The sequence below is a fragment of the Mobula birostris genome, chromosome 6, assembly GCF_030028105.1.
Source record: "Mobula birostris isolate sMobBir1 chromosome 6, sMobBir1.hap1, whole genome shotgun sequence".
Lineage (NCBI taxonomy): Eukaryota > Metazoa > Chordata > Chondrichthyes > Myliobatiformes > Myliobatidae > Mobula > Mobula birostris.
In genome coordinates this window covers 38,879,364-38,895,107 of record NC_092375.1, presented here as the reverse complement: position 1 = coordinate 38,895,107, position 15,744 = coordinate 38,879,364, and the positions used below count along the sequence as shown (strand labels likewise).

The following is a 15,744-nucleotide window of genomic DNA, read 5'->3' as shown; positions in this document are numbered from 1 at the left end:
ACATAGTGCCAAATATTTCTCTATATATGGACAACATAACACTTAAAAATTGAAAACTATCTTGAAAATCTAATTCCTAAAACACACAGTAAAAGGTCTGTCCTTTTCAATCCCCTTCTCACTACCACACTACAAACATCCCACACTACACTTCTGGCTAGTTAGTTAAATTCAGTTCAGCTCATTTGATAAAGTGCGCAAACACAAGTTTCCATCTGCCAATTGGTATAGCATCATTTAACCATAAGGTTTTCCTTTATAAAGTAGATCCTTAAAACTTAAAGTAATCCTCTATAAATTATCACCAAAGCACACTGTTGTCAAATATTTTATTTAACAACTTTTACAGGAACAAATTCAGGAATTTGATCAATAAAACACAAAACAAATTAAGAATATCACTCCGTGCATTACTCCAGTAAAAGAAATTCTTCTACTATTAATATAATGTGAAAATCTTAAATTGAACATGCCATTTGCAAAAAAACTCTTTTCTATGCAGAGTGATCCATTACTAGGTTTCACATTCTGTTTTATATTTTTATTCTAGTATTGTGTATGTTCTTGTGCATACACACAAAGTTAGAGCTGAACACCAAATGGCTTTGTCTTTAACAGATTCAATAATTAAACGTTTTTATTGCTGAAATCCTGATGGTGAGTGGGATGGAAAATTCAGCCATGCTGCAACAGCACCTCTCCCTCTCCCAAACTGAGCTGCAAGGGGGTAATCCATCAAATTGGATGCCAAAGCACTGTTTTTACCTACATTGTAAAAGAAGAGAATCTTTTTGAATCCTAATGCTCATAAAAATATCAAAATTACTTCCCAACAAATTATTGGGAAATGCATGTTATCATTATGGAATTAATTTTCACTACCATACCCTTTATTAGTACTAGTAGTAGTGAATAGCTGCCTGTAGTTAATGGAAGGGTAAGCTCAAATGCAAAATTACATGCGTTTGCTGCTGAGGACTTATTCTGCTGGCACTAGGACATAGCACACTTGGGTTAACTATAGTACAGTGAAGCAGTTCTACCTCCAATACAACCCTGATGTGTTGATAGGGAGTAAACACAAATACTTAGCTTTGCTCTAGTTACCAGAATTTAAAGAGGCATTGAAAAATAATTAAAGAATAAAAATATGAAAAGTTAGCTAAAAACAAAATAACTTTAGTGTTTTAAATAAGTTGCAGATCCCACGCTATTCTAGAGCTGACACTTTTCAGTGATTAATGGCCACGATGTACTGAAATTTTCTTTTTCCAAAAAATGAACCGGGTAGAAGTTCTAATCAAATGGAAATATGTATATTTTGTTGAAGTATGCAGTAGGTTTTGTAAGACAATGATGCATGATAAATGAGAACATTTCAAAATAAATAATTTCACTTACCACTGGAAGTGCGTTCAGAGGGTGAGCGAAAACAATGTCTGGTCAAATTCTCTGTGGCTTTTGCTTGCTTTTAACAAAATCAGAAAGTTATTTGCAACTATGACTTTTGCTTTATTAAACAAAATCAGTTAAAACTTCCTTCCAGGTTGTTTATGATTTTTACCCCCTCCTAAATTATTCTCTCTTCAAGAGAGAAAATCCAGTGACCATCTCATAAACGTTTGATCCTAAGATCATATTCACAGCAGTAGAACTAAGCTATTTCACTGATTGAGTCAGCTTCACTATTCAATCATGGCTGATCCAATATTCCCTTTCTTCCCATTCTCCAGCCTTCTTCCCTTTAACTATCAACCTTTTCTTTAAATATACGCAGTAACTTGGCTTCCAAAGTTGTCTGTGGCAATGAACTGCCAACACTCACTACCTTCTGTCTAAAGAAATTCCTCCTCATTTTTGTTCTAAAGGGATGTTCAAACACACACAAAATGCTGAAGATGCTGGAGGAACTTGGCAGGCCAGGCAGCATATATGGAAAAGAATACAGTTAGCGTTTCAGGCAGAGACTCTTCAGCAGGACTAGACAGAAAAACGATGAGTTGAGTTAAAACGTGGTAGAGAAGGGGAAGAACTACAAGGCAATAGGTGAAACTGGGAAGGAGGGAGTGGTGAAGTAAAGAGCTGGGAAGTTGTTTGGTTAAAGAGATACAAGGCTGGAGAAGGGCAGAAGGCCATGGAAGAAAGAGAAGGGGAGAGGCACCAGAGGGAGGTGATGAGAGGAATAAAGAGAAAAGGTGAGAGGGGAATGGGAATGGGGAATGGTGAAGGGGGGGTTGCGGGAGCTAGGAAATCACCAGAAGTTTGAGAAATAGATATTCATGCCATCAGGTTTGGAACTACCCAGGCGGAATATAAAGTGCCGCTCCTCAAACCAGTAGAAGGTTGTGAACTGACATGTCAGAATGGGAATGGGAAGTGGAATTGAAACGGGTGGTCACTGGGAGATCCCACTTTTCCTGGTGGAGAAAGCGCAGGTATTTGGTAAAGCAGTCTCCCAATGTGCGTCGGGTCTCACCAATATGCAGGAGGCTACACTGGGAGCACCAGATAGAGTAAATAGAAGTGGCAAGTGAAATACAATGTTGGAAAGTAGCCAGGGCATCAAAGGTTATGCTGAGAAGGCAGGGGAGTGGGACTAAATGGGTGAATGGATCAGCTCATGATAAAATAGCGGAGCAGACTCAATGGGCCGAATGGCCGACTTCTGCTCCTTTGTCATATGGTCTTATGGTCTAAACAGAACAAAGAACATATAAATCTACAGCACATTCCAGGCCCTTCAGCCCACAATGTTACGCCGACCATATAATCTACTCTAGAAACTGCCTAGAATTTCCCTCCAGAGTCATCTATTTTTCTAAGCTCCATGTACCTATCTAAGAGTCTCTTAAAAGACCCAATTGTGTCCACCTCTACAACTGTCTCTGCCAGTGCATTCTAGGCACCCACCATTAACTGTGTGAAAAACTTACCACTGACATCCCCTCTGTACCTACTTCCAAGCACCTTAAAACAATGCCGTCTTGTTAGCCATTTCAGCCCAGGGAAAAAGCCTTTGGCTATCCACTCGATTGTAATGCCTCTCATCATCTTATACACTTCAATCAGGTCACCTCTTCTCCTCTGTCATTCCAAGGAAAAACGGCCAAGTCACTCAACCCATTCTCATAAGGCACGCTCTCCAATCCAGACAACATCCTCGTAAAGCTCCCCTGCACGCTCTCTACAATATCCACATCCTTCCTGTATTAAGGTGACTAGACTGAACACAGTACTCCAAGTGGGGTCTAAGTCTTATACAGCTGCAACATTACCTCATGGCTCTTGAACTCAATACCACAGCTGATGAAGGCCATCACACTATACGCCTTAACAACAGTCAACCTGCACAGCAGTTTTGAGTATCCTATGGACACGGACCCCAAGATTTTGCTGGTCCTCCACACTGCCAACAGTCTTACCATTAATATTATATTGTCTTCAAATTTGACCTAACCGAAATGAACCACTTCACACTTACCTGGGTTGAACTCCACCTGCCAATTCTCAACCTAGTTCTGCATCCTATCAATGTCCCGCTGTAACCTTTGACAACCCTCCAGACTATCTGGAACACCGCCAACTTCTGTGTCATCAGCAAATTTACTAACCCACCCCTCTACTCCTTATCCAGATCATTTATAAAAATCACAAAGAAGAGGGGTCCTAGAACAGATCCCTGCGGACCACCACTGGTCACCGTCCTCCATGCAGAATGCAAACCATCTACAAACACCCTTTGCCTTCCATGGGCAAGCCAATTCTGGATCCACAAAGCAGATCCTATGCATCCTTACTTTCTGAATGAGCTTGGCATGGGGAACCTTATCAAATGCCTTACTGAAATCCACATACACTACATCCACTGCTCTGCCTTCATCAATGCATTTTGTTACATCCTCAAAGAATTCAATCAGGCTCAAAGGGCATGAGCTGCCCTTGACAAAACCATGCTGACTATCCCTAATCAGATGATGTCTCTCCAAATGCTCATAAATCCTGTCCCTCAGGATCTTCTCCAACAACTTGCCCAGATGAAGTGTCGCCTCACCTAGAAGGACTGTCTGGGGCCCTGAATGGTAGTGAGGGAGGTGGTGTAGGGACAGGTGTAGCACTCACTCCACTTGCAAGGATAAGTGCCAGGAGGGAGATCAATGGGGAGGACCGAATGGACAAGGGAGTCGCATAGGGAGAGATCCCTGCAGAAAGCATGCTGGGGGAGGAGGGAAAGATGTGCCTGGTGGGGGGATCCCATTGGAAATGGCGGAAGTTACGGAGAATTATGTATTGGGTATGGAGGCTGGTGGGGTGGTAGGTAAGGACAAGAGGAACTCAATCCCTAGTGTGGCAGCAGGAGGTCTGAGTGAGGGCAGACCTGTGTGAAACGGAAGAGAAGTGGATCAGGGCAACACTAATGGTGGAGGAAGGGAAGCCTCCTTCTTTAAAGGAGGAGGACATCTCTTTAGTTCTGGGATGAAAAGCCTCATCCTGAGTGTAGAAGCGGCAGAGATGGAGGAATTGAGAGCACTTTTACGAGAACAGGGTGGGAAGAGGTAGCTGTGAGAGTCAGTGGGTTTATAAAAGACATCAGTAGATCAGCTGTCTCCAGAGATAGAGACAGAAAGATTGAGAAAGGGGAGGGAGGTGTCGCAAATGGACCAGGTAAATTTGAGCGCAGAGTGGAAGCTGGAGGCAAAGTTGATGAAGGTGTTGAGTTCCGCACAGGTGTAGGAAGCAGCACGAACGCAGTCATTGATGTAGCGCCCACCCCTCCTCTCTCACTACCATTCAGGACCCCAAACGGTCCTTCCAGGTGAGGTGACACTTCATCTGTGAGTCTGTTGGGGGTCACCTACTGTATCTGGTACTTCCAAAGCAGCCTCCAGTATACTGTTGAGCTCCAACGCATACTGGGAGATCATTTTGCCAAACACCTACGCTCTGTCCGAACAAGTTGGAACTCCCAGTAGCTACCCATTTTAATTCCACTTCCCATTCTCATATGTCAGTCTATGGCCGCCTCTACTGTTATGATGAGGCCACACTCAGGTTGGAGAAGCACCTAATACTCCATCTGGGTAGTGTCCAACCTGATGGAATGAACATCAATTTCTCGAACTCCAGATGATGCTCCAACCCCCTCTTCACCATTCCCCATTCCCCTCACTTACCTTACCTCATTACTTGCCCATCACCTCCCTCTGGTGCTCCTCCTCCTTTTCTCCATGTTCTTCTGTCCTCTCCTCTTACATTCCCTTCTCCAGCCCTGTATCTTTCACCAATCAACTTCCCAGCTCTTTAATTCACCCCTCCCTCCCAGTTTCACTTATCACCTCATGTTTCTTCCTCCCCCCCCCCACTTTCTTACTCTAACTCATCTCCCCCCCCCCCCCCCCACCAGTCCTGCTGAAGGGTCTTGGCCCACATCGTCAATTGTACTCTTTTCCATTGATGCTACCTGGCCTGCTAAGTTCCTCCAGTATTTTGTGTGTGTTGCTTGTATTTCCAACATCTGCAGATTTTCTCGTTTCCAAAGGAATATTGTTTTATTCTGAGGCTGCGCCTTCAGATCCTATTCTCCCAGTGCTGGAAACACCATCTTCATGTCCACTCTATCCAGACCTTTCAATATTTGCAACACACACAAAATGCTGGAGAAACTCAGCAGGCCAGACAGCTTGTGTTCAATATTTGGTAGGTTTTAATGAGATTCTCCCTCATTCTTCTAAAATCCAGCTAGTACAAGCACAGAACCATCAAACTCTCTTCATACATCATCTAGGATCATTCTTGTGAACCTCCTTTGGAACCTCTCCAATGCCAGCACATTCTTCCTCAGACATGGGCCTTTAAATAGTTCAAAATATTCCAAGCTTAGAATGACCAATGCCTTATAAAGCCTCAGCATTACAGCCTTGCTTTTACATTCCAGTCTTCTCAAAATGAAAGCTAACATTGTATTTGTTTTCCTCACTGAGTTAACCTGAGAGGTAATATTTAGGGATTCATGCACTAGGACTACCAAGTCCCTTTGCAACTGCAATTTATGAGTTTTCTGCCTATTTTGAAAACTCATTACTCTTTCTACCAAAATGCATGACCATTTACTTCCCAAGGCTGTATGCCAACTACCACTTCTTTGTTTATTCTCCCAATCTATTCAAGTCCTTCTGCAGAATACCTGCTCTTCCACCTACCTTCATATCAACCACAGACATAGTCACAAATCCATCCAGATCACTAACATATAACACGCTAAGTGGCAGACCCAACACTGACCCCCATGGAACTTCACTAATCACCAGCAGCCAACTAGAAAAGATTGCCTTTATTCCCACTCTGCCTTCTGCCTGTCAGCCAATCTTTTATCCTTGCTAGTACCTTTCCTCTAATACCACAGGTTCCTATTTTGCTCAGCAGCATCATGTGCAGCACCTTGACAGAGGCCTTCAGAAAATCCAAGAGAATAACATCCTCTGATTTTCTGTGTATCCTGCTTGTTATGTCCTCAAAGAATTCCAACAGACTTGTCAGGAAAGATTTTCACTCAAGGAAACAATGCTGATTTTGGCCTAATTTATCATGTGCTTCCAAGTACCCTGACACCTCACCCTTAATAATAGACTAAAATTGCTTTAAAGATCACTACTAATGACTCCACAATTTCTTCAGCTACCTCTTTCAGACCCTGGGGTGTAGTGCATCTACCTTCAGACCTTTCAGTTTTCCAAGCAGTTTTTCCTTAGTAATAGTGGCTACACCCACTTCTGCCCACAACTCTCTCAAATTTCTGGCATGTTGCTGGTGTCTTCCATAGTGTACACTGGCATAAAGTATGTACTCAGTTCATTTGCCAGTCTCCAGTGTCGCTTTCCAGCAGTTTGATACTCACTCCTGTCTTTCATACTCACCTGAAGAAAACTTTTGGTATCCTCTTTTATATTATTGGCTAGCTATCTTCAATTTTTTTCTTCCCTTATAGCTTTTTTATTGCCTGTTTTTAGTCTTTCAATCCAAAAGTTTCCTGCGTATTTTTTAAAAACTGTATGCTCTTTCTTTTGCTTTTATGCTGTCATTGACTTCTCTCATTAGCCATGATTGCTTCATCCTCCCTTAAGAGTGCTGCTTCTTCGTTGGGATGAAATTATCCTGTGGCTTCTTAATTACTCCCAGAAACTCCTGCCATTGCTGCTCTATTGTCATCCCTGCCACAGTATCATTCCAATCAACTCTGGCCAGCTCCTCTCCCATGTCTTCCTAGTTAGCTTTACTCAACTGTAATACTGATACATCCAACTTTAGCTTCTTTCGCTCAAACTGTAGGATGAATTCTATCATATTATGATCATTGCTTCCTCAGGGTTCCTTTACCTTAAGTCCCTCTATCAAATCTGGTTTATTGCACAACATCAAATCCAGATTTGCCTTTTCCCTCGTGGACTCAACCATAAGCTGCTCTAAAAAGTTGCCTTATAGGTTCTCTACAAATTCCTTCACTTGGGATCAAGTGCCAAACTGATTTTCCCAATCTACCTGTATATTGAAATACCCTATTACTATAGTAAAATTGTCCTTCTGAAATGCCTTTTCCATCTCGAGTTGTAATTTATACACTACATCCTGGCTAGCATTTGGAGACCTGTAAATAACTCCCATAAGTGAGATTTTACCCTTGTAATTCATAATGATCCTACCTCTTCTGATCTTATGCCATTACTTGCTAAGGATTTAATTTCATTTTTTAAACAGAACCATCCCATCCCCTCTGCCCACCTACCCGTTTTTTCAACAGCATGTGTATCTTGGATGTTTAACTCTCAGTTGTGATCTTCTCTCAACCACAACTCTGTTAAGCCTTCAATGTTGCACCTGTTAATTTCTGTGTTGTAAGCTCATCTACTTTGCATTGTATGCTGTGTAATTTAAAATAACACATTTAAACCTGTATTTGCCACGACTTTTCAAATTTGTGTGTATTTTACCTGAAGTTAAACTCTTAATCCTTTTTAAAGTTTGTCTTTTTTCATTCTGGAGACTTAATAACTTCTCCTAAGCTCTCTTTTCCTGATAAAGTATCAAGAAAGGAGAGCTTTGGAGAAGTTATTGAAATCTAACATACTTCTCTAATCTATGGAAACCCCCAACTTTGTTTACTGCAATAAGTAAAAAATTCAAGTGCAGAGATTGGAAATCTGAAATGAAAACAGAAAATGCTAGTTAAAACTCAATCCTTGAATAATCTTAATCAGAAAAGTTAACTGTTTCTCCTTCTACAGATCCTACTTGGCCTGTATTTTACCAGCATTTCTGTTTTCTGCCATTATAACACTATTAGATGATTCCTGGCAATCTGCTCAAGATGGATTTATTAAGTTTGTTTCAACTGACAACTATGGAGATATATGAAATTCCACATGACTGTTCCCTCTAGCAAACAATCCTATCCAAACATATCTGCTTGCTCAATCCAGAGGACAGGCTGATTTGACAGAATTGACAGCCTTGTTTGTCAGCATTAATATAAAGGATCTATTTTATCTAATGGGATTGAAGTAATTGCTTAATAAGTTTAATGATTTTTTAAAAGTTTTAATTTGTAGTTCTACTAATCATCATCCAGATTGATTTCTTTTAGCTATTAATTATAGAAGGAACTTCTTGATAATGTAATTATATATATTTCTTTCATCATGCAAAAACAAATGCAGATTTTATACTAGCAAAATGCTGAATCTCAGAAGCGAGTATTTTAGAAAACAACTCAGGCAAGTTAGGTAGAGACAAGTTAATGCCAATAACAGTAACCATTATAGTTGAAATGGTAGCAAATAATTGCACACTAATTGTTCAACACATCTTTCGTTCTAAAGCACCAATCTTGAAAATATGACTGTTGGTCAGCTGCATGCTAAGTAGTTACCTACTAACCCCAGGTTAAGATTCCAAGTGGAATATCTAACATTCAAAAGCCTTCACTAATGGAAAAGACGTCTCACTTTAAAATGAAAACATTTACAATTCTCTATAATTCACATGCATCTGTTACAGATTTGTTGGCAAAGTCATTTAAACATTCACTCTCAAAGAAGAACAAATTTGATCAAATCCTTGATCACCCAAAAGGAAAATATAATGCTAAAGCCTATTACCTGGCTAAAATGGTCCAATACCAATACTTTAGGATTCAATATGGTGCCATAGGTGAACTCTCTTTTTGGAATGTGTGCTGCTGTTATCTCAAATTTATAAATGGAAGACAATGAATCACTGATGCAGTATCTGAAATAAACATCAAATCAAACTTCAGATTTCTACAATTTGTGGGCACTAACTTATGTTTACTGAAATAGATTATATAAGATGCTTAATTGGAAAATCATATTCCTATGCATTAATTAAAAAGGCTTCAATGCACTGTGGACAGAGCATAGGAAACAGTTTAATATAATGACACCACAGTGCAAATAGTTCACTGAAATTGGTTATTAAAGCATGTTGCTCTCACCTGCAACAATTGTCACAAGAAGGGTATATAAATGGAAAGTCTTTTGAAACAATTGCAATTATGTAATACAACAAAGAATGCTGGATTCCTTAACAGGTGAACATTTCTAGACTTCATACTTCTGTGATTTTGAAAAACTGGACATAGAGTTACAAAGCACTACAGCACAGAAACAGGCTTTTCAGCCAATCTGGACTGTGCTGCACTATTCTGTCTAATATCATCAATCTGCATTTGGATAATAGCCCTCCATACCCATCCCATTCATGTACGTACCCAAATTTCTCTTAAATATTGTATTCACCACTGCTGCTGGCAGCTCATTCCACATTCAAACCATCCTTTGAATGAAGTTCACTCTTAAATATTTCACCTTTCACTCTAACTTCTAGTCCTAGCATCAACCAACCTTAGCGGAAAAAAAAATACACCACTGATAACTTCGTAATACCTCTATCAAATCACCCCTCATTCCCCTATGCTCCAAGGAATAAAGTCCTAACCTATTCAAACTTTCCTTGTAATTCGGGTCCTCAAGTCCAGGCAACATTGTTGTACATTTTCATACTGATATCTTTCCAGTAGGTAGGTGAGTAGGACTGCACACAATACTCCAAATTTATACATAACAACATCTTATACAACTCCAACATAACATCCCAACTCTTGCACTCAATACTTTGATTTATGAAGGCCAATATGCCACAAGATTTCCTTATAACCCTATTTATCTATGACACTTCCAAAGAATTATGGATCTATAATCCCAGACCCCACTGTTCTTTCAGACAGACAGAGAGAGATACTTTATTGATCCCGAGAGAAATTGAGTTTTGTTACAGTTGCACCAACCAAGAATAGAGTATAACAACCCTCAGTTCCCTACTGTTCACTGTGTATGTCCTACCCACCCTGGTTTGTCCCCCAAAAGTGCAAAACTTCACATTTTCCCATATGTGGCACTTGATATTATTGCTGTTTCCTGGGTATCATGATACACAGATAATGGACACAATTAGCAATTTGGTAGCTGGGTTATCATAGACAGTATAATATTTTAATAACAGAAACCAAGAAATAAAACCAAACAATTCCATTTCTACAGGACACGGAAATAAATATTGAATACATTTTCAGTAAGATATACTGCTATTGACTACCTTATCCACGTTCCAAAAGTACATTGAGCGATTTTACTGGAAAATGTTAACTTACGCACATTTCTTGGTTGTTGCTAATGCACAATACACTATGTCACGCTCATCATGCCATTTACACCTTTAGAGGAAAGAAGATAAATATTTTTTGGAAAAGCAAGTTCTTTAGCATCATTTCCAGAATATTTTGTGTAACAATACTTCACACAGAATCCAATAATATGCTATAGGATCTTAAATAACTTGTGTTCCAAAACACCTGTATTTCTATATCTAACAAATCAGTTGCAAGGTAGGTGCTGAAATTTTCCACATCACTAATTGTAGCATTAGAAATGATCTTTCAAAAATCATTGGACTTTGACATGGTGCCAGAGGACTGGAAAACTGCAAATGTCACTCCACTATTTAAGAAAGGAGGAAGACAGCAGAAAGGAAATTATGGACCAGTTAGCCTGACCTCAGTGGTTGGGAAGATGTTGGAGTCAATTGTTAAAGATGAGGAGGTGGATTACTTGGTGACACAGGACAAGATAGGACAAAGTCAGCATGGTTTCCTTCAGGGAAAATCCTGCCTGACGAACCTGTTGGAATTCTTTGAGATTACAAGTAGGATAGTTAAAGGGGATGCAGTGGATGTTGTATATTTGGACTTTCAGAAGGCCTTTGACAAGGTGCCACATATGAGGCTGCTTACCAAGTTAAGAGCCCACAGTATTACAGGAAAGTTACTAACATGGTTAGAGCATTGGCTGATTTGTAGGAGGCAGTAAGTGGAAATAAAAGGATCCTTTTCTAGTTGGCTGCCAGTGACGTTCCACAGCAGTCAGTGTTGGGACCACTTCTTTTTATGCTGTATATAAATGATTTAGATGATGGAACAGATGGCTTTGTTGCCAAGTTTGCACATGATACGAAGATTGGTGAAGGGGCAGATAGCGTTGAGGAAATAGGTAGGATGCAGAAGTACTTAGACTGATTAGGAGAATGGGCAAGGAAGTGGCAAATGAAATACAATGTTGGAAAATGCATGGTCATGCACTTTGGTAGTAGAAATAAATGTGCAGACTATTTTCTAAACGGGGAGAAAATCCAGAAATCTGAGATGCAAAGGGACTTAGGAGTCCTTGTGCAGCACACCCGAAGGTTAACTTGCAGGTCGAGTCGGTGGTAAGGAAGGCAAATGCCATGTTAGCATTCATTTCAAGAGGTCTAGAATACAGGAGCAAGGACATGGTGCTGAGGTTTCATAAGGCACTGGTGAGGAGGCCTCACCTTGAGTATTTTGTACAGCTTTGGGGCCCTCATCTTAGAAAAGGTGTGCTGGCATTGGAGTGGGTCCAGAGGAGGTTCACAAGGATGATTCCAGGAATGAAAGGGTTATCATACGAGGAACGTTTGATGGCTCTGGATCTGTACTCGCTGAAATTCAGAAGGATGAACCTTATGAATGTTGAAAGGCCTAGACAGAGTAGATGTGGTAAAGGTGTTTACTATGGTGGGAGATCGAGGGCAAGAGGGCACAGCCTCAGGATAGAGGGGCGCCCCTTCAAGATAAAGATGCGGAGAAATTTCTTTAGCCAAAAGGCCGCGAATTTGTGGAATTTGTTGCCACATACAGCTGTGGAGGCCAGGTCACTGGGTGTATTTAAGGCAGGGATTGATAGATTCTTGTTTGGACATGGCACCAAAGGTTACAGGGAAAAGGCCGGAAACTGGGGGTTGAGGAGAACAAAAAAAAGGATCAGCCATGATTGAATGGTGGAGCAGATTGGATGGGCCAGATGGCCTAATTCTGCTCCTATGTCTTATTGTCTAAATCAGGAAAGTGAGGAACACAAAATCACAACTAATCTAATTAGGATGCTCTAGCTCTTCCAATAAATGCAACTGTTTTATGTAAAGTAAGAGAGATTTTTCTTTGATGCGACACGTAAAATGAAAGATAATGTACATCCAATCACTGCACAGTAGCATTATGGCTGTTTATATGGAATACAGACCAGGACTAATGAACCAGCAAAATTAATTTAAATCTGACCTAGGAAATCCAATAACCTTCAAGGAAAGAAGCCTTTTCTTTTTATTCGTGTGGGTTGGCCTGTGCGACACCAAGCCATAATAAATGTTTGACTCTTAATTAAAGAGGAGGAGGAGAAGATGGCAGCGCAGCCTCTCCGGTGAATGATACCTGTAATCTGTCAAGTAGGGGACTGTGCACAATTCTGATTTGATGGAGACAAACGTGAGAGTACGGAGGAACATATGGAGAAACTTCTGAAATGCCTGCTTCGCTGTCGCTGCTACTATGTGGTAACCGGAGTCTCCGGAGCAGAAGGTCCCGAATCCTCAGCTTTGTTTGTGTCAGTGGCCAGGGATAGGTCAAAGGCGCTCAGCAGAGGATGGCACTCGGGAGGCTGTATCGGAGGGGGTGGTCGGAGGCTCGAAGTTTTCGGATGGACGGACTCTGTGTCGGCTGCAGTTGGCTGCTTCCAAGGCATCAGCAGTTGTTGGTGCCTTGAAGGTTTATGGCCGGAGAGTTTCTCCCTTTTGCCGCCTGCTATCGGAGACTCGTGAGTTGATCGGGACTTGAGGTTTTTTTTAAATAGTGCCCATGGTCTGTTCTTTATCAAATTACGGTATTGTTTTGCACTGCTGTAACTATATGTAATTATGTGGTTCTGTCAGTGTTAGTTTTTGGTTTGTCCTGTTTTCTGTGCTATCACTCTAGAGGAACATTGTATCATTTCCTAATGCATGTATGCATTTCTAAATGACGATAAAAGAGGACTGAGTGTTCTCATAATCTAAAAAAAATGCCTGTTGAAATGGGTAAATTGATGACAATTTGAGACAGAAGTACTCAATTTCCTGAATGGATTTTTAAGTCTCAAAAGGTCTAGGAAAATTGCCAAGTCGACATTGAAATGTCAACTGTTTACTCTTTTTCATAGATGCTGCCAGGCCTGCTGAGCAATTTGTGCGTGTTGCTTTAGATTTCCAGCATCTGCAGCTTTTCTTGTCTTTAGAAAAACTGAATGAATGGTTTTTAATTAATATTTGTTGGTTGGAATGAAGAGGTGCTGCTATCTTTGCTAGGCATATACCATAGCACACACCTATGAGCATGGAACTAACTAATCCAGCAGCACATTTAACAATATCAGTATCAAAGATACTGCAGCAAAGGCTGCAATGCTGGAATGCAAGATGGCCCGCAAAGACCCAGAAAGAAAAGAAGAGATATGACAGCAAAGTGTACCACTGCCCTGGAAAAGAAGAGAACCTAGGTGAATAGTGAGAAAGGGACAAGAACACAGGGGTGGGGCATGGATTAGCTGAAATTAGAAAAAAAAAATCCACTTTGAATGATGGTGGCTGAATAAGAAAGCAACTTAAAAAGTCCACTAATTTTATTGGTAATAGAGATTAATAACCCTGCATTAGAGCTGCCAATCTCCATGGAGTTACCAAGGCCAAATTAATTTCTGAAGCATGCTTTAAATAGTCTGGACAACTTCCTGAAAACACAAGACACTGAAATTGGAAATTTCCTCAAACTGAATAATCAGTCCGAGCATATGTGAAGCCTTGTAATCATAGCTTCCTGCTTAGTTGTTGCTTCCTGACAGATATCTTTTATTGCCAAATTCTTCTTGAAGGCACTGATATTGCCTGTTTTCTGAGGCAGACTAGAATGCTAGCAATCAATGTTGAAATTTGACTGGAAGGAACCAACAGGACACGTATGCATGTTAAAGTGACCCAAACATTCCCTGTCCGCTTCACAATTTTAAATACTCAAATGACACTTCAGTCTGGTCTTACTGATGAAAGTTTTTGTTTTGAAAATAGACTTATTGAAATCCCTACAACTCAGTAAATTGTACAGCTGAAGTCCACCATGCATTAGTTGGTACATCAAATTGAAGTGATGATTTTGCAACTTTGAAAAATGCTAGTGGTTTACAATAAAAAAACAAGCTCGCTTAATTCCATTAATATGGTAATAACTACAACACAGTTCTACCAACATTAATGTTTTTTTTATGAAGCTAATGAGGTACCAAAGGACAACTAGCAAGATGTAATATTAAATGCAATCTTAAGCAATTAAATGTCTGAATAAGAACAAAGGAAGTTAGAATTTTTTTCACCCAGCCAACATTGTCACAGGCACAGGCCTTCCCACCACTGAGGACATGTTGAAAAGGCAGTACCTAAGGAAGGCAGCATCCATCGTTAAGGATGCTCACCATCCAGGATATGCCCTCGTCTCATTACTACTATCAGGGAAAAGACATCCAACATTTTAGAAAAGCTTCTTCTCCTCAGTCATCAGATTTCTAACAGTCCATGAAGACGACTTCACTATAACCCTATTACACAATTCATTTATTTATTTATTGTAGCTTAGGGCAACTTATTATGCCTACACTGTACCGCTGGCACTAAAGGACAGATTTCACATATGAAACAAGCGAAAATCTGCAGATGCTGAAAACCCAAACAACATACACAAAATGCTGGAGGAACTCAGCAGGCCAGGCAGCATCTATGGAGAAGAGTACAGTCGACGTTTTGGGCCAGGACCCTTTGGCAGGACTGGAGAAAAAAAAGCTGAGTAGATTTAAAAGGTGGGGGGAGGGAAGAGAGAAACACCAGGTGATAGATGAAACCTGGAGGAGGAGGGATGAAGTAAAAAGCTGGTAGGCTGATTAGTGAAAGAGACAGAAGTCATGGAAGAAAGAAAAGGGGAAGGAGCACCAGAAGGAGATCAAAGTCAAGTCAAATTTATTTATAAAGCACATTTAAAAACAACCCATGTTGACCAAGTAACACACACAAAAGTTGCTGGTGAACGCAGCAGGCCTGGCAGCATCGCTAGGAAGAGGTACAGTCGATGTTTCGGGCCGAGACCCTTCATCAGGACTAACTGAAAGAAGAGCTAGTAAGAGCTCTTAGTAGCTCTTCTTTCAGTTAATCCTGACAAAGGGTCTCGGCCCGAAACGTCGACTGTACCTCTTCCTAGAGATGCTGCCTGGCCTGCTGAGTTCACCAGCAACTTTTATGCGTGTTGCC

At 40.6% G+C, this 15,744-nt stretch overlaps 1 protein-coding gene across 5 annotated transcripts in view; it reads right to left on the bottom strand.

Moving 5' to 3' along the window:
• Window positions 1–384: 384 nt before the first annotated feature.
• LOC140198963 (protein maelstrom homolog) overlaps window positions 385–15,744 on the bottom strand; it is a 56,798-nt gene continuing 41,438 nt past the window's right edge. For 4 of the 5 annotated variants that reach the window (XM_072260274.1, XM_072260278.1, XM_072260275.1 and 1 more), the window contains 4 exons: window positions 10,721–10,783; window positions 9,150–9,279; window positions 1,402–1,468; window positions 385–765 (listed from right to left, as the gene is read on the bottom strand). In XM_072260274.1, the coding sequence (XP_072116375.1) occupies window positions 638–765; window positions 1,402–1,468; window positions 9,150–9,279; window positions 10,721–10,783 (388 nt within the window). In that variant the 3' untranslated portion in view covers window positions 385–637. Of the gene's footprint in view, window positions 766–1,401; window positions 1,469–5,409; window positions 8,193–9,149; window positions 9,280–10,720; window positions 10,784–15,744 lie in introns of those variants that run through there. The other variant, XM_072260277.1, reaches the window with a different exon arrangement.